This window comes from Eptesicus fuscus, chromosome 4 (genome assembly GCF_027574615.1).
Source record: "Eptesicus fuscus isolate TK198812 chromosome 4, DD_ASM_mEF_20220401, whole genome shotgun sequence".
In the NCBI taxonomy this organism is placed as follows: Eukaryota; Metazoa; Chordata; class Mammalia; order Chiroptera; family Vespertilionidae; genus Eptesicus; species Eptesicus fuscus.
The window spans coordinates 104,808,808-104,835,712 of NC_072476.1; the positions used below are offsets into that span (position 1 = coordinate 104,808,808).

At 45.6% G+C, this 26,905-nt stretch overlaps 1 protein-coding gene across 5 annotated transcripts in view; it reads left to right on the plus strand.

The window, feature by feature from the left end:
• The window catches only part of MROH2B (maestro heat like repeat family member 2B), a 49,838-nt gene extending 27,389 nt beyond the window's left edge, over positions 1-22,449 (plus strand). Inside the window, exons 20-42 of one of the 5 annotated variants that reach the window (XM_008155617.3) lie at positions 678-785; positions 1,286-1,438; positions 3,560-3,586; positions 4,352-4,471; positions 4,697-4,776; positions 6,423-6,558; positions 6,652-6,747; positions 7,047-7,136; positions 7,471-7,591; positions 9,478-9,575; positions 10,867-11,019; positions 11,565-11,722; positions 12,301-12,427; positions 13,174-13,364; positions 14,155-14,295; positions 14,662-14,776; positions 15,358-15,504; positions 15,749-15,931; positions 19,633-19,788; positions 20,128-20,262; positions 20,635-20,737; positions 21,807-21,872; positions 22,308-22,449. In XM_008155617.3, the coding sequence (XP_008153839.2) occupies positions 678-785; positions 1,286-1,438; positions 3,560-3,586; positions 4,352-4,471; positions 4,697-4,776; positions 6,423-6,558; positions 6,652-6,747; positions 7,047-7,136; positions 7,471-7,591; positions 9,478-9,575; positions 10,867-11,019; positions 11,565-11,722; positions 12,301-12,427; positions 13,174-13,364; positions 14,155-14,295; positions 14,662-14,776; positions 15,358-15,504; positions 15,749-15,931; positions 19,633-19,788; positions 20,128-20,262; positions 20,635-20,737; positions 21,807-21,872; positions 22,308-22,414 (2,811 nt within the window). In that variant the 3' untranslated portion in view covers positions 22,415-22,449. Of the gene's footprint in view, positions 1-677; positions 786-1,285; positions 1,439-3,559; positions 3,587-4,351; positions 4,472-4,696; positions 4,777-6,422; positions 6,559-6,651; positions 6,748-7,046; positions 7,137-7,470; positions 7,592-9,477; positions 9,576-10,866; positions 11,020-11,564; positions 11,803-12,300; positions 12,428-13,173; positions 13,365-14,154; positions 14,296-14,661; positions 14,777-15,357; positions 15,505-15,748; positions 15,972-19,632; positions 19,789-20,127; positions 20,263-20,634; positions 20,738-21,806; positions 21,873-22,307 lie in introns of those variants that run through there. The other 4 variants (XM_028131279.2, XM_028131280.2, XM_028131282.2 and 1 more) reach the window with 4 other exon arrangements.
• Positions 22,450-26,905: the final 4,456 nt, after the last annotated feature.

The following is a 26,905-nucleotide window of genomic DNA, read 5'->3' on the forward strand; positions in this document are numbered from 1 at the left end:
AAGCACTTTGACCTATTGCCTACCCTAGCCTAGGCTGGAGAGCATATATGAATGTGGCAGAATAAGAAGATGTGTATTAAAACAAAAACAAACAAACAAAAAACTCCCCTGGTTAATAAGACCACCTACGTATAAAATAATTATTGGGTTGTGTTATATACTCTCCTCTCAGAAATTGCATGGTGTTTAGGTTTCTTTCTCCCATATTAAATGTCCAGATACCACCAGGTCAGGGCACATACCAAGGGTGTGGGTTAAGTCCCCAGTTGGGATGAGTATGAGAGGCAACTGATTGATGTTTCTCATATCTCTCTCTCTCTCTCTCTCTCTCTCTCTCTCTCTCTCTCTCCTCCTCCCTCTCTAAAGTCAATGAACTTATCCTTTGGTGAGGACTTAAAAAATAATAAACAAATTACAAACTCCCCCCCAACCTGCAGCCCTTTTTCTGTTTCTCTTTTCTCTATAGGATGTATTGTCATAAAAATACTATATATTTACATTAACTGAACTTGTGTTTATCTAATATCACTTCACTTGATTGTAAAATCCACAAGAACAAGGAGTTTGGTGTGTATCCTTTTACTTTTACATGCCCAGGACCTAGAAAAGTGCTCAATAAATATTTATTGAGTAAGTGAATGGTTAAACTCCAAATATCATATCTTTTCTGATTTTAGGGAATAACATCTATTTTAGGATACTGTGCCGAGAACCACTTGGATATTGTCTTAAAAGTTCTGAAAACATTCCAAGATCGGGAAAAGCGTTTCATGAATCGATGTAAGGTAAAAGGAACACACACAGTCTTCTCCAAAGCTTTTGGTCAGATGATACTTACTCCTATCCCCAAGTCTTTAGCCCGGGTCAGGACTGTGGGACAGCAGACCCTATAGAATGACCAGCTAGATAACAACACTACTCTATTTTCTGTCACGAATGCTGACCCAGAAGGCCCCAAGGAGCTTTGTGTGTGCCTAGGTTTGTCCCTACCAGCTGTTCAGGCCTCATAGTTTCCATTGTGAATGCCCTGCTTCCCCTGACAGAGATAAATTTAATAAGTAAAAATTAACACAAACTTCTCACAGGTAGCTCTATTAAAGCCTGATATATCTACAACACAATCCAGGGTGTTTAAATTTGGACAAATAAGATGACCCATTTTAGATAGATTTGAATCATCCCAGGCTCATTTCTTAACCCCTATAGTCATCCGTAGGATCAGGAAAAGACATGAGAGAAAGGAAACTCCTTCAGTCAGATTTTTCATATTTCTCCTTGTCTTCAGGGTCTTTTTTGTGGGAAAAAGAGCCTGAGCAAGACTGATGTCATGGTGGTCTATGGGGCCGTGGCCCTCCATGCTCCCAAGGGTCAGCTCCTCACCAGGCTTGATCAAGACATCGTGTCCCAAGTCCTGTTTCTCTATGGCCAGTGCTGTCAGGTAATGACCCTGACAGGCTGACTCGATTTCCAGGCTGGGGTTCCCTGGAAATCTTCATGCTCAAAGGAACAGGCCAAACCAAGGTAGGATCTGGTATGTTTGGAAGATGAGAACATGTGGGAACAGAAAAGTTTATTATGAAACAGGGCCAGGTAAATTACCTCTTTCCTATGATCTTGGGACATTCATGTCATACCACTCCCGGGATGCCTCCCAGATCAATTATACCCATAGTGGTCTCACCTATTTTTGAACTTCAAACAATTCCTCCCATTCTACTTCAGGGCATCTGGCTTACTAGTTCCGTCTAATAGCCTCTGAAGTGTTACTAATAATAGTTGTTTAAACTTTTATATGGTAATATTTGTAGACCACATAAAATGGTGCTTCACAAATAAATGCCATTTGTGTATGTTTAAGTGAATAAAATATGTCACTCATCAACTACCCAATCCACCTCATGTTGTACTGTTTTCCCCTCCACATTCATCCCAGCCACCCAGCCGTCCCTGGCGCTCCTCAAACATGCCAAGAGTGTTCTATTTCTAAAGCAGAGCCACCGAACTGAGTTAGAATTTGTCCCATTATGTCTGCCCCCGTAGCACTTTTTGTATCTTTCATAAAGTGCTTTCTGCATATTGTCAATTCAGTCCTTTTGCTGACTAGTCCCAAGCTGCCACCTAATAGTCACCTAGGGATCAAGTTTAAAGCGGCTTCCCAGACCCATTTTCCAGGCAGGTTGGTTCAGTCAGTCTGGGTGGAGTTTGGCATCTGTATTTTTTAAAGTTGTATGAATGATTCTTATCCACAGCCAGATTTGGGGAGCTTTCATTGACTCTGTATCCATCTGCTTCTCCCATTAGATTGTTAGTACCTTGATGTTAGGGATTATACCTTATGCTCCTTTATCTCCTCTTCTGTGCCCTCGACAAACCATCTGGCTGAGAAATCTGTGCCCTTGACATTTATGCATGCGTGAATGTGATAAGCATGGAACCATGGGCAGCTCATGATACATAGATTTAGTAAGCAGATGCCAGCGGAAGGGCATATAGGGTCGAGATTCTCACACCTCAGTTGCATGAGAACAGAGAACCTGTTGTAAATAGAGATCCCTAGTGGACCAGGGTCTTCTGGGATGGATCACTGAACCTGTATGTGTAACATGATCCTCAAAAGATGGTTCTGATGGACCCAAAATTTGATACACAATGACAAGAACAGAAAACAACTAAAAAAAAAACAAAACATTTTATGTTACATTCGTTTTTAGTCCATGAGTGAGGAAAATTTTGATAAAACTGAAAGAGAAAAAGAGTTAAAGATGTTTTAGATAATGATGACTAGACATTTTCAAGGTACAATCAATTTTGCTATAACACACCATACGCACTGAATAGTACAAGAAAAACCTCAGGGATGATGAGGAAAATGGGCTGAGGGGCACAACATTCAAAAACCTCCATCAATGACATACTTTTTAAAAAAACAGGAACTATTTTTAATGTATTTTTAAATAAAATTTCTCCTTGAAAAACACCTCAAGTCAATTGTGACAGTTACTAGTATAAAATATTATGACGTGGTGGCAAAGAAAGGTTATCTGAAATCTGACGGACAGTTGCAATGCCAGATTTGGATGGGGAGTGCTCATAACACAATAAACCGAGGAAGCAAACACAAAGCCCAACACCGCTGCAACTACTCCCTCACACACCAATCGCATTGGAACCAATGTGCATTTTCAACGCAAGCGTTAGAGCAGGACTGTACCCGGCTCCAGGGCGAGCTGCCCCATTGCCTATACCTGTCCTTTCAGGAGTTTTCACTGCTCTTCCTGCCAAGCGCCTTCCCCTTTTCTCCTACCCAAGTCTAGGAGAGCCTCCTCCAGTTGAGAAGCCTGAAACCTCTGTAGCATAGTCCCAGCTCACCCACCCCAGGGGCAGCTCCTGCCAGTGTACCAGGCCTCGCTTTGGAAAACGGGGGAGGAAGGGGGCGCTTTGACAAGACCAGGGGTCCAGCTTCACTGTGTCCTTCAGGCTGAGGGGCGGGGCTTCTGGTTGGGGCGCCGGAACTCTCTCACTGCTGCTCCAGTATCTGCTTTTGCCTTTGAATTTTCAGGTTCTGGGCATGTCTGTGATGAACAAGGTATGTGATATATTTGAACTTACATATTTGAACGCAAACCATGCTCCCTGGAAGTGCAGTAAGCATAGGTGTCCTCTGGATTTGTTTCCAGAGGAAAAGATCCCGGTATCTAACTAATTAACCCAGTTCTGAAGCCAGGATCCCAGAGCCTAATCTAGGACAGAGCAAGTTGCTGTATTTGGTTACAAAAGGTTTGGAAGTTAGGCTGCAAACTACAGCCGGGTCATTAGAACTGTGGGTTGTGACCCACCAGTAGATCATGAAATTCATTTAATAAATCACAACCAGCAACATTTTTGTACTTAAACAGATGAGAAACACATTGCATATAGTAATAACTATCCTAAAACTTTTATTTCAGATTGATGATAGATAGATAGATAGATAGATAGATAGATATAGATAGATAGATAGATAGATAGATAGATAGATAGATAGATAGATAGATAGATAGATTTGTGTATGTAAATATTGAGTGGAATTGTAAACTGTTTCCTACTGTGATTTATGGTCAAAGAAGTTTGAAAGCCACTACTCTAGAGGAACTTCAATCTATGGGTCAGGTAGAGGTCGGGGCGGGTGGCGGGGGTTGGAGTGGAAATTGACCTGTTTTTCAATTTCCCTGCATGTCCTGAGGTAGACATGGCAAAAGGAGCAGAGAATCTCGCTCCTTCTGGGCACACATTTCAACCCCAGGTCACACGTTTATAGAACCAGGAGAGCTGCCTAAGACTCCTGCTTTTACCTTGAATGGTTTTGCTTTAGGACATGGATCTGCAAATGAGTTTCACAAGAAGTATCACTGAGATTGGCATTGCTGTCCAAGATGCTGAGGTCCAGGGGTTCAAGTTTTCCTACAAGGAGTTGCTGCTCGGTTACATGCTGGTGAGTGAGCAGAGAGGACTTAGGCAAGGCCCTGAGAAGTCCATTACCGAGGTTGCGGGGCTGCCTTTCTGAAAGTGGGTAAAACTGGCCAGTCCCGAGGAGCAGATCTCGGCTGTATTTCTGCCCGAGGGCACCCACGGGTCCAGTGAGGTTGCAGCTTTGTCCTTGCTGAAGGGAAACCCCCTTGATTCTTTCTGAGACCTTTCACCTCCTTGTCTGTGGCAGGATTTCATCAGGGACGAGCCCCTGGATTCCTTAGCTACCCCTGTTCGGTGGAAAGCCTTAATCGCCATCAGATACCTCAGGTAGACAAATTTTTGCTGTTCTCATTGAAAAAAAATAGTTCCTCCCCCATGTCCTTCTTCTGACTAATAGATCAGTGCAGACTCCGGGGCACCCTCCCCAAAACGAACACAGTTCCTCAGTGAGTTATTTCAAACAGGGGCCTTTTCTCTTTCCAGAGTTGCAAAACTGACAGATTGGTCACTTGATGCCTGACAGAGAGAAGGGTTGCTTAGAGGAGTCGGATGTATTGATATATGAAGACTGAAATTTTGTGCAAAATGACATTTTCCTTCCTAGATCCTGACCTATAGAAAAACTTTAATCTTCCCATTAAAAAATTGTAAAAGCCCTAATCAGTTCTAGTTGGTTAGTAACAATAAGCCTGAAGAAGAAAATAATGTTAAGCAAGTTTTTTAAATAACATTCCTCCCACACACACACACACACCTGCAGTATAGGAAATTCAAGTTCACTGTTAAAACTTGGAAACTATAGAAAGTTTTTAAAAACAATAAAATTACCCCTATTTTTATTTTATTTATTTATTTATTTATTTATTTATTGCCTAATGGCCCTGGCTAAGACTTCTAGCACTATGTTAAATAGAAGCAGCATCCTCTTCTTTTCCTGATCTTAGAGGGGAAGTTTTCAGTCTTTCACCCTTGAGTATGATGTTACCTGCAGGCTTTTTATATGTGGCTTTTATTATGTTGAGGTAACAAAAATCATTTTTAATGTCTTCCTATTATTTAGCTGTGCCTTATATTACTTAACCAACCTCCTCTTGCTATTTTTTATTTTGGCCTGTTTTTTTTTTTTTTTGGCTTTCTGATTTAATTTTATTGCGGTATTATATGTGTACATATCTTACCATTACCCCCCACCCCACACCCATTCATGCCCTCGCCCCCCAGAGTTTTGCGTCCATTGTTTATGCTTATATGCATGCATACAAGTCCTTCGTTTGATTTCATAACTCCCCCACCTCTCCCTAACTTTCCCCCTGTAATTTGAAAGTCTGTTTGATGCTTTACTGTCTCTGTATCTATCTTTTTGTTCATCACTTTATAATGTTCTTTACTATCCATAAATGAGTGAGATCATGTGGTATTTTTCTTTCATTGTGTGGCCTGTTTTTAAGAACTATAAATAATATTTTGGTGAACACCTTTATGCAAAAAGTGTACTCTGAACTTCTAATTATAAAAGTTGACAGTTCGATTTAATACGTATTATTAAATATCATCCTTGTATCAGGCACTGAGCTGGGTTCAAAAGGGACAGTGATAAACAACATGTGGCCTTGCCCTGGGAGAGTGTTAGCCTCCGGGGCAAAGCAGGTGCCAAGCACACCTACGGAATGTCTCCAACGTGTGGGGAGAGACAAGATAAGGGACCCGGGATCAGTCTGTTTACAAAGAGGAGGGAAATTTGAAGACAACTCAAATACTTAAACCTTGAACATGAGTAAGAACTAACTAGGTTCTAGGACAGTGTTGTGAAGTGGAAATATAATGCAAGTCCCATGTATCACTTAAATTTTTCTAGTAGCCACTTTTAAGAGTACAAAGAAACAAGTTCAATTAATTTTAATCATGTTCTTATTTAATCCAACATATTCAGTATATGATCATTTTAACATGTATTCACGTGGCTCTCACTCCAGTAAACTGAAACCTCAGCTCTCACTGAATGACAATCTGAACATTCTGGAAGAGAACATTCGGAGGCTGCTGCCCCTTCCGCCTCTGGAGAGTCTCAGAAATGAGGGCGAGACAGACAAGGACAAGGAGCACATCAGTGTACGTGGGGGTGAGGCCCGGGTGGAAGGAAGAGCCCAGTGGGGCCTTGCCCTCTCGCCTCGGCCTCACCCTCCCACTCACCTGGGATTTCAGTTTCTCTACGAACGGTCCATGGATGCTCTGGGAAAGCTGCTGCGGACCATGATGTGGGACAATGTGAGAGCCGAAGACTGCCAGGAAATGTTTAATGTGAGTAGGGCCACTGCTCAGGCTGATCCCTGGGTCCCCTAATCTGTGCGCCAGTGCACCTCTCATACTGGACCTCCTCCTCCTTGCAGGGAGACGTCTAGCCCGACCCACTCAGCCCCCGTGGAGGGCCCATTCTGTGGTTCTGTTATTCTGTCCATTCAGCAACAGTGTGCGGGGTGGTCAGCGCCTGGCCTGTTGCAGCAGAGGCTGGTGGGCGGGGGAGAACAAGAAAGAGAGAGAATGCGAATGCATTGATATGAAGGCCACTATGGAAAGCATGCTTATCCTTTGACCAACAGCTTCTCCGAATGTGGCTTGTTTCACAAAAAGAATGGGAAAGAGAAAGAGCCTTCCAGATCACCGCCAAAGTGCTGACCAACGACGTGGAGGTGAGTCAAAACCTTCCACCCACCCACCCCCCGCCCCCGGAATGAGTAGGTTTCATTGCTTGCTAACAGCAGGGATCTCTGAGGCCCCCGGAGCCCAAACCTCCCCCAAGGGGTCTCCAGTCCCAGACGGAGGGCTTTCCAAGGGTGGCAAGCACACGGGACCAGCCATGTGTGCTGCTTGCTTCTTTCCACCACCCTGATAGGGAAAGTCCAAGATCCCCTTTCATTCTAAGGACCAGCAGGGAGAAATCAAGGGGCTTACTCTCCAGTGTTGGGAATGTCCGAAGGTATTCTCCAGCCACCCCATCCCCTTGGGGGCCCCTTTGTCCTGCAGGCACCGGAGAACTTTAAAATCAGCTCGCTGCTCGGCCTTCTGGCCCCGCACTCCTGTGACACCCTGCCCTCCATCCGCCAGGCCGCAGCCAGCTCAGCCATTGCTCTGTTCTGTATACAAGGTGAGCGAAAGACAAATGGAGAGAAAAAGGCTTGTTTTCTTCCCAGTTTTCCTCCTTGTGCATCTATGTTTCTCTCTTCCCTCTTCTCTCTTTCTCCTCTCTCTCTCCCTTCCCTCCCTCCTTCCCTTACTTCAGCCATTTCTGAGTTCTAATACCTTAATTGTGTCACGGAATTTGCCTCTTGGGTCTTTCTTCCTCTGTGGTTCTATTATTCTTTTTTAGAAATAAAGATAATGACACCAAAGCATCTTAAGGAGCCATGAAAGTGGGTGGAATGTTTGAGAGTATCCATCACCTGGTCTCCCAGGAGGAAGTTATGCTTTCATTCTGTTTCTCAAGGAGAGAACTCTGGGGAAGGTTTCCCAGTTGGCATCTCAGGCCCTGCGTCCGCTCTCTGAGTGCATGTGAATAACTGGCAGTGTCAGTCAGTGTAAGGAATTTAAAACCCCAGTGTCGGGTGGAGCCCAGCAATCAGAGCTCCTGTCCAAGCTACATCAGTGGGTGTTTTGTGGAGCACAGCCCCGCAGTGGGTGTGCTCAGCTGTGTGTAAGCCAGGGAGGCCAGGCATATGGTCTCAGTTCAGTGCCATCCACGTTTACTTCACTCTTCACTCTCACAGCTACTCAGGAACTATTCCCCCAATGCCTTCCCGGGTGTCAAGCACTGTTCTAATGCTGGAGATGCAGAGATATTACAAGTCAAAAGCTGGGATTAGGTGGGAGGGGATGGGTGAGGGCATAGTCAGTCAAAAAGAATACAACCCCTCAGCAGAAACAGAATAGGTATGAAAGTCCCTTGGACCGTGGGAGGATAATTCATTGAGTATATATGCTCTTATCAAGCCAGGAAAAATAATGAGCTAAGGAAGTGAGGAACCATTTCAGTAAGCGAGGAAATGTGCAAGGGAAGAGAGGAATTTGAATTCTGTAATTGTTCTACATATTCTTCCTCCAGCTCCCTTTATTTCCCTGAAACTTGCCAAGTTCAGGTCTTCAGACACTCTTTGTTAAGAAGAAATCCCATAATCTGTTACTCACTTTAACTCTCTTTCTTGATTGATCAAATGAGGATGGTAGAGAGAAAGAACATGAGTATTAATTAAACACCTACTAGACACAAGTAATGAGTGTGATACTAAATTAAATACCCACTTGATACTCATGGATGCTGCTCAGTCAGTTTTGAGATGAGGGATCCAGGGTTAAAAATGTACCAGTAGTTTGGACCGCTGATCTGGAGCTGGGCTTTGAGCACAGGTCTGCGTGACTCCAAAGTCTGTGTGTTTTGCCGGGCTGGGTGGCCTTCCACAGAATCATTCAGGTTGTGTGTTTCCACAACTACCATTCATTCAAACTAAGCAAACAAGCTACTTCTATAAACTGAGATCAACAAGCGCCTACTCAGTGCTGACGTTCCCATTGCACTAGTTAGCTTCCCATTCCCCCCACAGCAGCTCACCACAGAATGGAAGTCCGACAGAGTCAGCATCATTGTAGGGTAGCAAGAGCCTGGGCTTCGGTGTCAGTGTCAGACAGACTGGGGCACAAGTTCTGACTTTCCTATTTTTACTCACCATCATGTGGCCAAACGGCTTCATATCTCTGCCTCAGCTTTCTCATCTGCAAGATGGGGACAATAGCAGGAGAGTCTACCTCAGATGACCTTTCTGAGTAACAAATGAGATCACTGTATGCGAGTATTTAACACGGTGCCCGGCAGGTAGAAACTACTCAATATGTATCTGTTCTTATGCTCACTGTCTCATCAGTCAGTGTGTTTGTTGAAAGTGTCCAGCAGCTGAATTCTTGTCTCATCACAAGCTAGCCAGCCTCCTCCACGTCTTTCAAGTCTGACCTCCTACCTGTGTCTCCTGTGGTTGATTTTAGGTGCTCACCTGGAAGTGGAAAGACTGCAGGGATTGCAGGAAAGCCTGCAGTCTGATGATGTGCAGCTCCAGCTCAAGATTTCTTCTAAAATAGCAAAGGTAATAGACATGGAGGACTGGCAAGGGCTGTAAAGACGATTCGATATTGACTTTCAAATGAATAAGCTGTGTACACGTCACTACCAAAGAGGGCAGCAGCATAGCTATTCAAGTAGAATGAAAGGCCTTTGTCCTGTCGTTTATGAACTCTGGGTTGACATGTGCACAGTTGAGGCCTGCTACTGCTCATTTCATGCTCAGGGGAACCTTGTCAATCAAGTGGCCTGCTCCAGGCTGAGGGAGGCAGTGGATGAAGTAGAAGGAACAAGGGCTATGGAGTTGATCAGGTACACACTGCACTGCTCAAAGCTCAGAATCCTCAACTTCAAAATAATGACCTACCCTACCTCTCAGAGATGTTGTGAGGACTGGTTGATCAATTCATTCATTTATTCAGTCATTCATTTATTCATCTAATATGCCCTGGACACCTACCATATGCCAGACTTTGTCCTAAGCTCTAAGAATAGTAAAAGACAAAATGTCTGCCTTCATTGAGCTTGCATCCCAGTAGATGGAGTCCGGCAAATAAATATCAGGTCAGGTAGTGATCATTGAGAAAAATAAAGTCCAGTAAAGAAAGGGTAATCCCTTAGAGAAGGTCACTCTGAAAGAGGGAAGCATACAGACATCGGGAAAAGAACATTCCAGGCAAAGGGAAAATAGTAAGTGCAAACGCCCTGGCATGGAGAAAGACGTAGATAATGAGATCCGAGAGATAGTCCAGGGTTGATTCAGGAACCTTGCAGGCCCTGTTAAGGACCTTGGCTTTTACTGCAATTGAAATGTCAAGCCAACAGAGGGTATTGAGCAGAAGAGTCGGGCCCACTACCTACCATTGTGCCAGTTGTGAAAAACGCAGAGTCAGCAGCATTGCACCCCCCGCGTGAGGCGGCATCACTCCTAAAGTAGGCATTGTAGAGTTGTATGTATTATGGCAATTAGCCCCAGATGTCAGTGAAGGGCCCAACAAAGTCCATCAGAATAGAGGACAGAACACCACATGCAGTTAGTTACTCCTTGTTCTGGGATATTGGAGACCAATGGGTGTGGCAAACAGTGAGAATAGGACTGGGGCCTTAGACACCAGGGAAAGTTTGCTTAGAGGCAAAAGGTCATGTCTATGTCCTATTTTAGTATTTTCCCTGGTGTCTAAGGCCCCAGTCCTATACTCACTGTTTGCCACGCCCATTGGTCTCCAATATCCCAGAACAAGGAGTAACTGCATGTGGTGAGTTTGAGACGTGAAGCGAGGTGGTGGCTAGTGTGAGTTTCTCCGGCGTATTCTCAGGTTGTGAGTAAGCTCATCCCGAGTGGAGAGATTCTCACGTTCCTGGAGGAGACCCTGGACGGTCTGGAGAGCCTCAGCGCCCCCTGCTCGACAGCCTGCGGCCTGTGGATGGTCGCCGCCCTGAAGGAGCAGGGAGCTGCCTTGGAAGATCAGGTACACTGACTGCCGGCTGACAGCCGAGCAGAATCCTAACCCTTCTGAGGAAGATGCCTTTTCCCACCGTCTCCGCTTTGCCTTTTGAAATGGCTGTATATCCTTTGAGACCCAGACCAGATGTCCCTCCAAAGCGACGCCAGTGACTTCTGGATGCCCCCGTCAGTCCTGTGTACCTCTTGCATACCATCGGCCGTACACTGTCGCACACAAGCCTTTGAGTACATGCCCAACAGCCTTTATCAGACCACCCGTTTCTTTTGAGAGAGTTCTACATCTTATTGACCTTGGGTAAATTTCTCAAGGCGCTTAACTTAGCACAGCACCTGGCCAAAGGCAGCCTTTAGCTAAACTGATTTAAGAAAAAAAAGTCCCAGTGCATCAGCAATGCTCCTGAATGAGAGAAAGGCCATGTAATCGATGATCATTTTTAACATCTTTTATGATTCACCAGCCACCAATATGCTGACCACACACGCCCTGAGCCTTTCACGTCCTCAAGAGAAAATGACGACGTAATGTCGGCTTTGGCTTTTTCTTTTTAGCTGTTGGAGATCTTGGGCATAATTTACTATCACATGCCACTCCTCAGGCAGAAGGAGGACAGTTTCCAGTTCATTCTGGAAGCCATCTCCCAGATAGCCGGCTTTCACACGGAGGCAGTTGTCGCCAACCTTTTACAGAAGCCTCTGCCCTTTGACAGGTACATTCTGGCTGGACTGGTCCCTCCTCCCAGGAAAGGCCACCCTGCAGGGCATCGGGGAAGGGCTCACTGTTCGAAAGGTAGCGAACAAAGGTTGAAAACAGCAAAGGTTGAAAATATCTCATTAATTTAAAAATTAATGTTTTCCCTACTGTGTGTGTGTGTGTGTATATATATATATATATATATATATATATATATATATATATACACATCTGTGTGTGTGTGTGTGTGTGTGTGTGTGTGTGTGTATACACTCATTGAACAATGATGAGGTTTTTTTCTTAAATACACCATAGGAATAAGTGAATATTAGAAGGTGAATATTTCTCCTCTTTTTGGTTGCCCAGAATTCACCTGTTTGAGAGGCTTCTGTCTTGGTGGACATTAACAAACCTCAGTAACCCAAGGCCAGAATGCGGGATTGTTAAATAACAGCCTTATTGCCCCAGGCATGCTGACATGTCCCTCTGCCTCGAAATGCTGGCTAGACATAACGTGGTTTTAGAGTGAGTTCGTTGGACACGCTCCTACTCCACGGAGCCGTGCCTTCTCCGCTTGCTGCCCTGCTGCCCTAGGGACACGAAGACGCTGTGGAAGGCCCTGGCTGAGCACCCCGCCTCCAGCAGCAAGCTCCTGCGAGCCTTGACGGTCAAACTGGACAGCGGGTTAGAGGACGACCTGGCGGGCATGGACGCCATCTCAGTGAGTGGGACCGCCCGCCCACCACGTGCCTGACCCACCTGGAACTCGATGATGTAGTGTTTGTCACACTTCTCCTCCCCTGCCCTGGTTTTAAATTAACTCCGGTTTATAACAGACCAATGTGGCAGTAATTTTGTCTGTGGCCACCATTTTCAGAAGCAAGTTTCTCAGCAGCCCACAGAGAAGCTGTGTCTCCGGATTTCCGAATTTGTCTTCAGGAGACCTGAAGAACCCCTCTTTTTTGAAAGACCCCGCTGCTGGAGCATCTGTCATTTCACCTGCCACGCGGAGCCGCCCAGCATGGCAGCCCAGAGAGAGAAACAGTCTGAGCTGAGAAGTTTTCAGACCAAGCCTTCCTTTTCTTTAAAAAAAAAAAAAATTATACATTTTTTTATTGATTTCAGAGAGGAAGGGAGAGGGAAAGAGAGAGAGAAACATCAATGATGAGAGAGAATCATTGATCGGCTGCCTCCTGCACGCCCCCTACTGGGGATCGAGGCTGCAACCTGGACATGTGCCCTTGACCTGAATTGAACCTGGGACTCTTCAGTCCGCAGGCTGACGCTCTATCCATTGAGTTAAACCAGTGAGGACCCAAGCCTTCCTTTTCTGTGTGTTTTTACCATGAGCGTGGTCAGCCTGGGAGGCAGTTATTTGGGGAGAAAACAAACTTGCCGATCAGCCCAGTGAGAGAGTGTCCTTGGGAGAAAGGAGCCTGTCTGACCAGGGGTCCTTTCTCCCCTCAGGTGGCCTGTGCTATCCAGGAAGTGGTATCCGTAGGCACCCCTGTGACCAGCTTGTACCCACAGCTGTTCACTCTCCTCCTGAAGCTGGTCAGCTGCACCCTGGGTCAGAAGATGCCCACTTCTCCCATGAGCTCCCACAGGCGGCGGGTGATGCAGCAAGGGGAGCGGCAGCAGGTCGCGGACCCCTGCCGGTAAGTGGCCAGGCAGGGAGGGCCTTCTAGAGCTGTCCTGATCGCAGGTTGCAGAACCAGGACTGCAGAAGTCAAGGCCAGTGCCTTCTGGCACAGCCTCAACTACCCATGAAGATACAGGGCTCTACCATCCCTAAGCCGTGGAGCAAATCTTCCCTGAGCCCATACCCAGTGGAATTGCCCAGAGCAGTCACAGAATGAATGAGCAGCTGTCTTCTTCCCAGATGGCCTACTCTGTTTCCTTTAGTTGAGACCTTTCTATAAAAAAAATATTTTTTTTATTGATTTCAGAGAGGGAGAGGGAGAGGGAGAATCATTGATTGGCTGCCTCCTGCACACCCCCTATTGGGGATCGAGTCCACAACTGGGCATGTGCCCTGACCTAGAATTGAACCATGACCTCCTGGTTCATAGGTCGACAACCACTGGGCAACAATGGTCACACACTAGCCATTGCGAGATGCAACCTGACTTCTGCACTGCTGTTTCAGAATCAGTGAACTATGATCTTTTTTCAGTTTCCATCCTTTAGGGCTTCATTTTCTCATGAGAGGTTGGCGAGATTGTGTGGCATTATTTACCAGCTCAAATCATCTGGATGTTCCCTTTGATCCCAAAACTAAAGTGTGAGGTCAGGCTGCCCTGACCAGTGTTTCCCTGGCACAATATCCATTAATGCAGGAGTGAGGGAGCATTGTGGGAAAGAGGAAGAGTGAACCTGGGACATCTCAGTGTGCTGTATGGGGTTGACTTACTCTTGTGATGCCAACTGCCCCACCACCCCACCCAGGCTCTCAACCACAACTCTGAAGTGCGTGCAAGTCCAAGCCATGAGAGAAGGCCTGGCCAAGGAGTCTGACGAAGGGGACAACTTATGGACGCTGCTCCACGGTCCCAGCACCCACCACTTGGGAGTGTGTGCACTGGCCAGGTAACCTGCCGATGTCCGAGAACTGGATACAAAGGAGAAAACTCAGAATGGGCAGCTTCACTGAGAGCAGTTGACCCACCCAGGGCTTGTATACAGTCAAGGAGAAGAAATAAGGAAGAAGGAGCAAAGGGGGTTGGGAAGAGGTGGTAGGATCACCCCAGAACTTACCACCCCCTCAAAAAAACAGCGATACACTGAACAGTTCTAGGCACGTTGCGTTTACATTGGGCTCTTGGTATGCCATCTCTTTCCTTGAACATGCCTTCTTAGAGGACTTATTTTCCTGGTAGAGAAATAGACTAAAATTTCCTCCATTGTTTAGCAATAAACAAGCCTCTGCTACAACTGGAAGCTTGTGTTTTCTAGGAGCATGGCCGTGTGGCACCAGGGAGTCACAGTGGACATCATGGAGCAGCTCCTCCCATCGCTCACCTCCTCCTCGGAGAACTACCGCATAACCGGCACAGCGTTCTTCTCTGAGGCAAGGCCAGCAGCCCTCACAGCAGGCTTGCGGGGCCCCTGCGGTATTTCTCTCAGGGACCTGCAAGGGGTCCTTTGGTAGTGGAGGGATCCAGCCACTTCCAGAGACATGGTACCTGAGCAGCGAGTGAGAAAAACACAGAGCCCACCCTCACCCTCTTCCTTCCCTCTGGTCTTCAAAGGCCAACCTCGCAGGACAGAGGAGGGTGGAGAATAAATACGAGAGGGACAAAACAAAAAGGCATATTACTGCCCCCCAGACTCTAGGATAAAGGCAGTCCCGGCTGGTCCAGACTTGTCATTGTCAGTAACCCCTGTTTTCCCTGCCCAGTTTTCCCATTTAGTTTAATTAGAAGCATCTTCTTAACTGGGTATTCTGTTCTCATCACCATGTAACCTTGACTTGTGGCTGCTCACATCTAGAGCTTAGCTTCTGCCAGACTTGCTTGTTCACCGAGGGCCCTTCCTCCTCTGCTCCACGAGCAGCTGGGCCTCCTCTTCAACTGTAGTTCTGGTGCCTTTGCCACTCTCCTGAAGGGAAGCCACTCCCTTCACTAAAGGGGAAGAGTGTGTTGATTTCAGCTCATGAAGGAGCCGATCCTTTGGAGGCACTGGAATCTCCGTGACGTGCTGATCTTGATGGATCAGAGTGCCTGGGACTCCAATGCCACTTTGAGGCAAATGGCCATCCGAGGACTCGGTAATACAGCTGCTGGAGCCCCTCAAAAGGTATCAGGAGGGTTGGGGGGTGGTGACACTTTATTGAAGTAGAGTTTGAAATGCTTATTTACAAACCCACTTCTGGTTGCAAGAAATTAAGGGCAAATCCCAATAAATTGCTAAAGTTGTAGTTCTTGAGTTGCAAGTACCTGCGACCCTAACAAACGTTCAGTCCCCTTGTCTGGGGTTTCCTACCCTATTCCAGACACACATACAACAGTTTTTGAGATTGAGCAACTCTGTTTCAAAATAGGTGCGGAAGCATAAGCAGCTAATGTTAGAATCTGTCATCAGAGGTCTGTACCACCTGGCCCGCACCGAAGTTGTCTGTGAGAGCTTGAAGGCTCTAAGGAAGATCCTGGAGCTGCTCACAGACCGAGACGTGAGCTTCTACTTCAAAGAAATAGTGCTGCAAACAAGAACCTTCTTTGAAGACGTAAGTGAGCCTGTTCAGGAATCTTCCCTCCCCAGAAGAAGTGAGTGAACACAAAGAGGTTCAGGTAGTGCTTGTAGCAGACAATGTTGGTGTCCCATCCATATTCCTTGGCCTGCCCAGAGGTCATTTGCCCCAGAGGTCACCTGCACAGAGGTCACCTGAACGATTCCTCTGCAAGCTGTTAGCTTCCTGTGTCCCTCTGTGTGAGGAGACTCTCTGGCCCGGGAATCATAATTGGTCTGAGCAGGGTGGGCTGGACATTAGGAAAGGACCCTCAAATGATAAGAAACAGGAGTTTGTAGAAAAACTCCCCAGCTTCCTCGCCCCTCAGGATTGAGCTCCACCTCCTCACAAGGGTAACACACTCATTAATATTCCCTGTTGTAACTTTTGTCTCTTCCCTATCTCATTCCCACTCCCCATCATGCTTCCTGGGCTCACCTCCTAAATCAATTACGTCTAAATCCTCATCTCAAAGTGTGCTTGTGGGGGAATGCAAGTTATGACAACTCTCAGTACCGGACTAGGACCCCGTAAGATGTTGTCGCCTCCAACACTATCTTTTCCACATCCAAAAGTCAGAGACTCAAAACGCTTAAGTGGTTCATTTCATCCAGGAGTCGGTAGGAACCAGCTCTTTGGGCCAAATCCGGCCCAGAGCATCTTTTTGTGAATTGGGTTTCACTGGAACACAGCCACACTGGCTGTGTGGAGCACGCTCCCTGGTTGCATAATGTCCGTGGCGGCTTTCCCACTTCATTTGCAGAGTTGATTAGTTGCTACAGAAACCAGATGCCCCACAAAGTCCAAATGATTTACTGTCTGGCCTTTTAGGGCAAAGTTTGTCAACCCCCTGATCTTATAACCCGAATCTCAGAAAAACACCAGGCAGCCATCCTGGGCAGGGGAAGGTCATTTTCCTTTATAACTTCTGGGAAATTTGATTTTATGATTTGTTTTTGGTGTATTCACTGTCATCAGTGTAAAAATCTATTCCACATCTAACTTAAATTGATATTTTTGTGATCTAAACCTGTTTTTTCCATGTTGTGTTGTCAGAGGAGATGGAAGACTGCTAGTTGCCTCCTTCTGAAACATTAAGGCTTTATTCAATTACCTATGTACGTCCAGTCTCCAGACTGGAAAGTCTTTGTTTCCTTCATTATTCATCTTAACCTAATTTTCCAGCTTCTGCAGTATTTTACGAGCCAGTGACTGTGTTGTACTTCTCAGTGAGGCCAGAGAAATATCAAATGTTATCTAAAGAAAAAGTACCTCAGTTCTCCTCTTTTCCTAGTCATTCACTCCTTTTTTTTAATCTTGCCCTTTCTTTGTGACTCTTGGGCAATTTATTAACTGTACAGACCTCCAGGTTTTAGCCTGAAATATATGCCCACAGTCAGTAATTCTCCAGTTTCGTATTTGTCAGTGTCCCTTGTTTACTTACCTGCTAGCCTCAACCTGACCTTTGAAAGGAGCTTTCTGCTCATTTCCTACTATTTTCTCCAATGTGTCAGGATTACTCTTAATTCCCATCTGGTTCTCAAAAATGTTTACTTGGCTCCCACTCAGGTCAGTGTCTTCTGTAAAATAACAAATGTGTCCTCTTTTTCCATTACACAGACAGTTGATGACGATCTTTAACAAAAAGGGCTGAACTCCCCCCTGCGGAGCCCCATCTGTTTGTTAGGTTTCCCGGGGTGGTTGTTAACCCGGTGATCATACTTCTCTTGGATCTGAGCCTCCAATAGTGGCACATTCACCTGCGACATTAGCGATCGAGGTCATCTTTTTCCATCTTCTTGCAGAAGAAAAACAATCGAAAATCTTACTGGTTAAGTTAGACCTTTCTCATTTCTAATACGGATCAATTCCATCGCATTTGCATAAAAGTTTGATAAAACTTGGGTCATAGCAATGACATGCAATTTATTCTCCAGTAATGCTCTCTTTCTGCAAAAGTATTTAGCTATACTTTATGATACTTTGCCCCTATAGTTTCTACAGATTAAACATACAATTTTGTGATCTCCAAATCCGTCCCCCCACACACATTTTTTTTTCAATATTTAAGTATTTTCCAGGACTTTGCAGAACATGGAGACACTCTGATGAAATGGTAGAAGAGAAAATAAGGCTGCGGTCCCAGCTCCAGGCCCAGCTTGCTGCTATTTCCCACACTGTCACCCTGAGCAATCACCTTACTCTCTGTGACTCATCTTCTCCATTCAGAACAAGGACATTAAACTCTAACGTCTCTCTCAGCACCCAATTAGCTGATCCTTCCTTAACCTATCATGAGGTCATCAATTTTGGAAAACTCAGAAGACTTATTTAAGTAAATATCTCTCTACTTTTTGGGCACTCTGTTATTAATTACTCTTCTTTCTTTTTTAAAAAAATACCTTTTGAAAATATATCCTGACCACATTCCTAGGACATTTAAAGAACATTTTATTACACAAGGTCACATCTCATGCATTCATTTAACTCTGCCGGCCCTTTCACACAGACCAGCATTAAGTTTTCTGAACGATCCTTATTGACTTCCTTTTTCATGGCATTTTGTTTGTGTGTCCACTTATGCATTTAATTTGCCTTCAGAATTAACTCCTCTACCTTCTCTTTCTTTTTCGTATTCATGGGAATGCTTTTTGTTGGCCCTTGTTTATTGCTAATCTAAATATTATTCTACTACTCAGGACGACTTTTTCTTTCATTCCTCTGCCCCCACATGGGTATTTTAATCTAATTTTCTAGACCTGGGGTTGGGAGAAAAGCACTCCGGAAAATTCCTCCAGGTTTGTTAGAACTCTGAACCATATCGGCAAAATACCTGAGGTACTAGAAGGCATCTTTCTCCATCACTATACCCTTTGATAGTTAAAAAAGCATCGCCTACCATTCAGGACAATAAGCAAAGAAGTTCCAGAATTTCACATATACAAGAATAGAGCTAAGCACTTCTTTGTTTGTCCTCTCTCTCTCTGAGACCCAAAGCCCAAATTTCTAAGCTGCCTGTAATTCCATTAGAAAGTATTTACACCCGGCCGGCGGGGCTCAGTGATTGAGTGTGGACCTATGAACCTGGAGGTCACCAGTTTGATTCCTGGTCGGGGCATATGCCCAGGTTTCGGGTTCGATCCCCAGTGTGGGGCGTGCAGGAGGCAGCCAATCAATGACTGTCCCTCATCATTACTGTTTCTATCTCTCTCCCTCTCCCTTCCTCTCTGAAGTCAATAAAAATATATATTTTTTTAAAAAAAAAAAGTATTTGGGAACTTAGAGAAGGGTCCTGGGCCTTGGGCACTTTAGAGTAGAGGCGCCATAACCCTAGGCTCCTGATGCAATCAGACTGATTTGTGTAAATACAAAATAAACAGGAACTCTCCCTGGCCTTCTGCTCCCTGCTTCTCATTCCTGTGGTCACATTTCCTCATCAGTCACTCAGGGGCAGCAACCAAGTCTCCGGTTCTGTGGTGTCCCTGAAACCCTTGACCCAGAGTCATTTAAACTTTGGTCATGTGGGTTAGTGAGCTGCTGGGAAGGGAACATCTGGGGGCTGTGACCGGTTGGTGCCCATGCATGGGTTCCAGCCTTCCTTTGTGAAATGGGGCCAGGCAGGGTCGGGGTGAGGAGGGGGAGCTGGCCGGAAATGGCCGGAAAGGGGGCTCACCGATGACATGCATCTGTCGCCACAGGAGCAGGACGATGTGAGACTGACTGCCATTGTCTTATTTGAGAATCTGGCATCCCTAACAGGAAGAAGGTGGAAGATTTTTTTTGCGGAAGAAATTAAAAAGAGCATGATTTCATTCCTTCTCCACCTCTGGGACCCCAATCCCAAGGTTGGAGCTGTAAGTGGCCCCCGCACAGACCCCTGCACCTTCTCCTCTCCTGCAGCCGAAAGTGCCCGGACTCCCAGTGGCTGGGCTGGAGTCAGAACTGAAGTCCCCACTCGCAACTGCAACTGAAGTCCCCACTCGCAACTGCACTCTCCAACCCTGGCTTCTCTCGTGCCACCTCTTCCCAAGCTTGCTCTTCCATCCTTGAAACCGGGAAGGTGCCAACCCCGACTAGGAAGCCCTTCACGTCACTGACTTCTACTGCTCCTTGCCCAACACTAGTAGACATTTCTTCCTTCTGGAAGGGGGTCCAGCACTATGGACTATGATGCAGAGAACTCTGTCTTTCAGGCTTGCCGTGATGTCCTGGTGGTCTCCATTCCTTTTCTGGGCCTCCAGGAACTCTATGGGGTATTAGACCGTCTCCTTGACAGTCAGGATCCACCAAGAGCCAGGGATTTCTATAGGCAATTCTGTGTGAAACTGGTGAGTGCGCAGTCAATGTTGCCTGGAAAAATCACAGGCAAGAGTCCCAGCAAATCCCAGAAAGACAAACAAACAGGGCAAGGGATCTCTGGCCAGACGCAGCACTGTCTTGGAAAGACAGCAGTGATTCTTGGTATTCTGCCATATTTCCCAAGTCCTGGCTGGAATCTGTTCTAGATTCCTGCAACACGCCTGTGCCTTTCCGGTTAAATTTAGGTTGGAATAGCCATAAGACATCTTCCAATAGAATAAGTAATGGCTGTGTGAGTTTCGCTGGCCTTTATATTTTTCCTTCTTATGACCTCTCAGATGCTGATTTTGAGAAAAAGATCTCTTTCTGGTTGCCCACTTTGCAATACATACCTCTTCTAGGCCAAGAAAAATCAGGAAATCCTGTGGATCCTCCACACACACTCATTCACCTTCTTCAACAGCAACTGGGAGATGATCAGGAGTACAGCCATCAAACTCACAGGTGAGGGCACCTCCATGTTCCCCCTCAGGTATGTCTGCTCTTTGCACCTAGTTGCGCTTTGACTGCAAGTTTACTCCAACTTGAAAACTGGTAAAAATGAGTATGACAATAAAGAATGAGAGGAGGAAGAAAGAAAAGGAAAGGAAGGAAGGAAGAGAGGGGCGAGGGGGGAGGGAGGAAGGGAAGGAGGGAGGGAGAAAAGAAAAAAAAAATGTTATGTTTTGCAACTTCTCCCTTCAAAGGAACCTGTTCTCTTTGGGGAATGAAAACTTACATCTCCTGACTTTCCAACACTCACTCTGCATACTGGGCCCTTCGTGCTTCTTTTGGTTCCAAGTCATTGCACCTTCTCTTTCCCAAGAATTTGCTTCAAGCCTGCTGCCCCTGCCTAAATGTTTTCCTTTGCATCACTTCTTAACATAAACCATAACACACCTAAGCTTAGTCAAGCTGAGAGCTTTAGCAGCAGCTGGATGTGAGTGCAAAGTGTGTTGTTGTGGGGCCAGCAGACCTTGGCTCTGCTGTGTGACTCTGGACAATTCACTTAACTTCTCTGTGTTGCCTCTTTGTCTGGTCTATAAAATAAAAGAGGATGTAGGTGAATCTCTGAGAACCCTTCTATCATATAATTCTAAGTCTTATCATGAAGTCTGTTCCAAGTGATCAAGCCCACAGTGAACAGACCCACTAGCTTGGCCACTGTGAAGAGTAAGGATTCTTTATTGGATCCTGTATATGATCCCCCAACTATACTGTAAACTTTTTGAAGACAGGGACCATGTCTTATACACATTTGAAACCCTGACAACCACTGGCACAGCCCCGGGGAGGACACAGTACGAGCTTTCTCAAATGCACATTGAGTGTGTGACCACCTCCAGACACGACACTCCAGACCCAATAGTCATGATCCTTGCATCGTCCTAGGGGGTGCGTGGAGTGCTGTATAGTTTGCTCATTCACTAGCCAGACCATTTAACCTCTGACCAGGTGCAGAGTCTAACCTGACCCTTCACATGGCCTCTTCCTCTACAATGAAATCAGCATCTTTTTCTCCTGTTGATTGTAGATGCCATTGTTCTCAATCTGACCAACCAATATGTGGAGTTATTAGACAAAGAACAACTGATCACACGTGAGTACCAGCCCCAGTTTCTGCCCAGGGTATTGTATTCTCAGAGAGAGAGAAACAAATGCTGCTCCAAGTTTCATGCCAGCCCAGAAACTGAAAACCCTAGTGCCCCATGTGCCCCATTGTTGTCTCGGATGCTCCCTGGATGCTGGAATATCTCTGGGGTATAAGCCAAGCCCAGTTCCACCCTTTCCAGGCATCCTAGCCAACACTTTTCCAGTTGTCTATTGATCATAAGGTCAGGATCTTCTCTTACCTCATTTCAGTGTTAAAACACATTCTCAGCTTGTGGCTCTAAATCCTACCTTTCAGGGTAAACTGAGAGCTTGGGAGCTGGAGCCCACCTATGGCTGACCCTCCGTGGGGGGCCCACAGTGCCGCACATCCTGGGCCTTGACTTTCCTTCCCCACCAGATTCTGCTATTCTCTCCATTTCAGGGCTCCAAGCACTTCGGCAAGACCCCTGTATCAGTGTCCAGAGAGCAGCCGAGGCTACCTTGCAGACCCTCCTGAGAAGGTGTAAAGAGATGAACATCCTTCCATAAACCATCAGGAAATAAACTGCTGTTCCCATAACTGACTGCTGTCTCCCTCCTGGTAACTCACAGGCCTGCAGCATCCTAAGGAAAGGCCCGGTGCCTGGGTGGGGTCTGAAAGCGGTGTAGTCCTCGCCCGCCGGGATCTCTCTGGTGGCTTCCATGAGGGAAAAGCCACTCCCACAAATTCACAAAAGCCACACAGCTTTGCCACAGGTTAGCCCTCTCTCTTGGAAAACTCAAATCCCAGCAGATACCAAAACACGACAGAACTGGAAACCATTCTATGGCCATTAAGAAGAGGGCCACTGCTATTTCCACACACAACCCTTTTCTCTTCTGTCTTAGCCAGCTGTGAATTCCTACCCACACTCTTCTCTTTCTGATAACCAATTTGACAGTAAACTCTAACCTGTCTGTTCTTTCTCGGGTAATAATTTATGTGTCAGGACTATGACGGGTACATTTCTACAAAAGACCCTTTCTGACATGATGTTAAATCTCGTGGTCTCCTCTCCATTTTTATCCCAGAGCATTCCTCCCCTTAAATTGTGTGTGTGTATGCACGTGTGTGTGTGTGTGTGTGTGTGTGTGTGTGTGTGTGTGTGTGTGTGTTAACCTTCTGAGAGCATCTGAATCATAACTCTCTACTCTTTTTCACAGTGCCTACCTGAGAGGTTACATACATGAAGTGGTGTACATACAAAGAAGTTTCTAACACAGAGCCTGGTACTCATTTAACACCACCACCATCCTGATTATTTATCAGCAACATTATCCAGTTAAAATATCCCTTTACACACTCCTGTTCCTTCCATTCTAATCTCTTCATCCTCAGATTCTTTGAGGAGGCATCTTTTGTTCCTGTAAAACTTTCTAAGGACCGAAGGAATCTTCTAGGTCAGAGATTTTAGGCCAGAGTTCAGTTATTCAATCAGTTAGCTAATATTTATTGAGTGCTTACAATGTGTAAGGCATTTTTGTCACCACTGGGGCTACAACTATGAAGAAAACATATTTAAAAATTCTACCCTCATGGAGCTTATTCTATGAAATCTGTGTCTCAATTCTAGAGGCAGGAGCCAGCTTCCAAGGCAGCATGATCCTTGCTTCCTGGGGTCCAAGTGGTCTCCTCACACAATGAGTAGAAAAATAAAAATGGCCTGTGCAATCAATGCAATATTTCAGAAATGACAAAGTGTGACTTCCGAGGCAAGGCCATCAATGGCGTTGCACTCTCCGGAGTCACTCGCTTTGGGGGAAGCCAGCTGCCATGTCATGAGGACCCCCTAGCAGCCCAGAAAGAGTTCCAGAGCAAAGGATGGACACCTCCTGCCAACACCCAGGGCCAGCTTCCTAGACATTTTAATGCTCCATCTTGGGAATAAATCCATGAGCCCCAGTGAAAGTCTTCAGATGATTGAAGCCTCAGCTGACACATGGCGGGAATGATGAAATAAAATACAGATTGCCCAGTTAAATCTGAATTTCAGGTAAACAATATTTTTTTTTTTTAGTAAAAGTATGTCCCGATTATTGCATGGGACCTACTTAAAGAATTATTTATGGTTTATCTAAAATTTAAATTTAACTGAGCATCTTGTATTTTATTTGCTAAATCTGACAACCCTACTGCAATCTAATGAGAGCCCCAAGCCAAAATCACTAAGCTAACCTCCTCCTGAATTCCTGAACCACGAAACTGTACGAGATAATAAATCTCTGTTGCTTGAGCCACTGGGTTTTGAGGTAATTTGCTATGCACCAGTGGGCAACTGTCACACGGAGGGCTCATGATCCCACCAAAGTTGTATGCAAATTTCTGAGTATAATTGCATAGGTGCATTTTCTGGGTAATGGCTTTCGTTAAATGCTTAATGGAGCCAGAAGTTGTTCCCAAACCTCACATGTGAAATGGAGCAAGAAAAGAAGGCAAGGAACACAGATTGCGTTGACCTCTTTGGGCAGTTTAAGTCAAGTGGCTTTGTGAAGCAGCTCTGCCCAGAGCTTTCTGCAGGGACGGATGCTCTCTGCTGCACTGACCAGTGTGGTGGCCACAAGCCACATGTGGCAACTGAGCACTTGAGATGCGGTTTGTCTACCTGAGGAATTGAATTTTCATTTTTAAGTTTAATTAAATGTAAGTGGTCCTATATAGATAAGTAGGTACAATATTGCACTGGACAGTTTCAGAACATGGGACAAAGAGTTGTTATAGAATTTGGGCCAAGCCACCTGAGAACCACAGGACATTCTGAACAGATGTATAAATTCACCGACATGGGACGCTGACCAATCCTCTTTATAAATCCCCATGATTCCTCTCCACCCCTCTTAGCACCCAGCAGAGTCTTCCTCATCATCAATTTCTGGGAATTCGGTAGAATGGCCACATGAAATACACATCACCACTGAGCCTTTATCTGTCTAAACCTGAATCTTCGAAAAATTCACCCTGACAAGAATTTCCAAGACTTTTTTTTTTTAATCACATCCCAGCACCACCTCTTAGAGCCAAGAAATCATGTGACCTCTCTGTACTCCCATTGCAACATCTGTAAAATTAGGGTAATAATTATCTACATCAAGGAGCTATTGTGAGGATTAAATGCATTAATGTACAGGTAGAGAGCATTTAGAAACATGGCCTGGAGTCATTGTTAATCAAATGTTAACTATGCAATATAAATATTAATAATATTAACCAATGTATCATTAGAATCACAGACATTAACATAAACTCTGTGACTGGCATATAAAGCCAGCTGATTATCCAACCCCCAGAGGGCCATGTTCCTGACCTTGGGAGGCTGACGATGAAGCAGCCCCTCCCTCCACTCAGTCCAGCCCAGCAGCGGGCACTCCTTTCTCTGGCTGCCTCTTAGTCTCCGCCATACCCCATCAAGGCCTTATAACTCGCTCTCATAGCCGACAGAGTGAGCCACAGTCAGGCTGTGTGACAGGAGACATTTAGATCTATTTGCTCTCCCCAACAATTATGTCTATTAATCGCAATGACTACTATCACTGCCACCAGCCCTGCCTGCCGCCTGCCTTCCCCGTGTGTCCTCCCTCGGCCTCTGCACTGCCTCTCCAGGGACAAAACACAGGCATATTCCCCAAGTGGGAGACTTCTGGAGGGTCTCAGGGAAATGGAATTACAGAGCAAGCACGTGCTCAAGTACTGTTGAAGAAATTACCGAAGCTGTTCCGCCTCGCTCCTGCGGCCTGCCTCGCTATTGTTAGCACGTGTGATCATTTTTCAACTCGTGTTTACTTGAGGCTGGAGAGACTGCGATGATCACAGGCCACTTAACGGGCCAGTGCTGCTTTGCAGGGCGCTGAATCACGTTGTTTTGCAACTCAGTGCTCTGCCCTTTAACCCAACAGTGAGAGCCAGTGCTTTGCTGGTAAGTCAGGGCCGTTGAGCTTGGATGACCCTGCTAAGAGGGCAGTTTCACCAGAAAAGAGGAGAGCAAAGATCACAGATGGGAAGAAAGAACAGGCTACCAGAGACAGAAGCCGGGGGAATTGCTTAATTGGAACGGTCCCTGCATGACCGTAGTTTTAAAGGATAAAATACTAGACCAGCTACTTCTTCTGAAGCCCTCAAGATACTCAGTTTATAGCAATGATTTTCTAATAGTGTTTTATTATGACTTGACTTAGTCCTCAATCCCGCCATTATCCTTCATATTACCTAAGTACAGAGTGGACAGCTCATAGTCGGTCAGGTATGGGGCTCCCTGGCAGCTAAGCAGGAGCTTTGATCCAGGTCCCTGACAGAAAGCACCTTTCTGGCCAGCAGTTTTATGCAGCTGCAGCTGAGAGTAAGCACTTCCTTCAGTTTCTCTCTTTTACTCATTTATTGCAGGTTTCCTTAAACTGGGACGGTACAAAACATGGAGGAGTCAAGAGCAACATGAGGAAAAGATAGTGGGTTTTATTACCAAAGTGTGTGTGTGTGTGTGTGTGTGTGTGTGTGTAAAATCACCAAGTCATGGCCTGAGAAATGGTATTTGCTTCTTACCTCTACTTTGTCAAACTATTTATCCAACAAAACATCCCTACTATTTGTGCTCCTTTTGAACAAACTTTCCTGGATTTTATTTATTGAATCATGCGGTTATCCTGAAAGCAAGATATATTTGGAAACACAATTTTATGAACATCCGTGACTCATAGCTTCTTATTTCATTTGAGAGTCACACAAAATATATATATATATGAAATCCATCCTTTTGCATTACCTACCACTTCCTCCCAATATTCTCAGCGGTAAATCCTGAGGATTAAGTTGGCCAATGCTCTAACACCTTCTTAACTGCACAGTGGTCAAAAAGAAGCTCTGTCTTGAAGATAGAGAGCCTGGAGAACTGCTCATCAGCCTGCAGAACAGGTCAACCAGGACTTTTTACTTTCAGAGAGAGGAGCAGGGAGCTGGAATTTACCTTTACCTTGACCCCAGTGGAACATCAGAAAATCATTAATTACCCCACA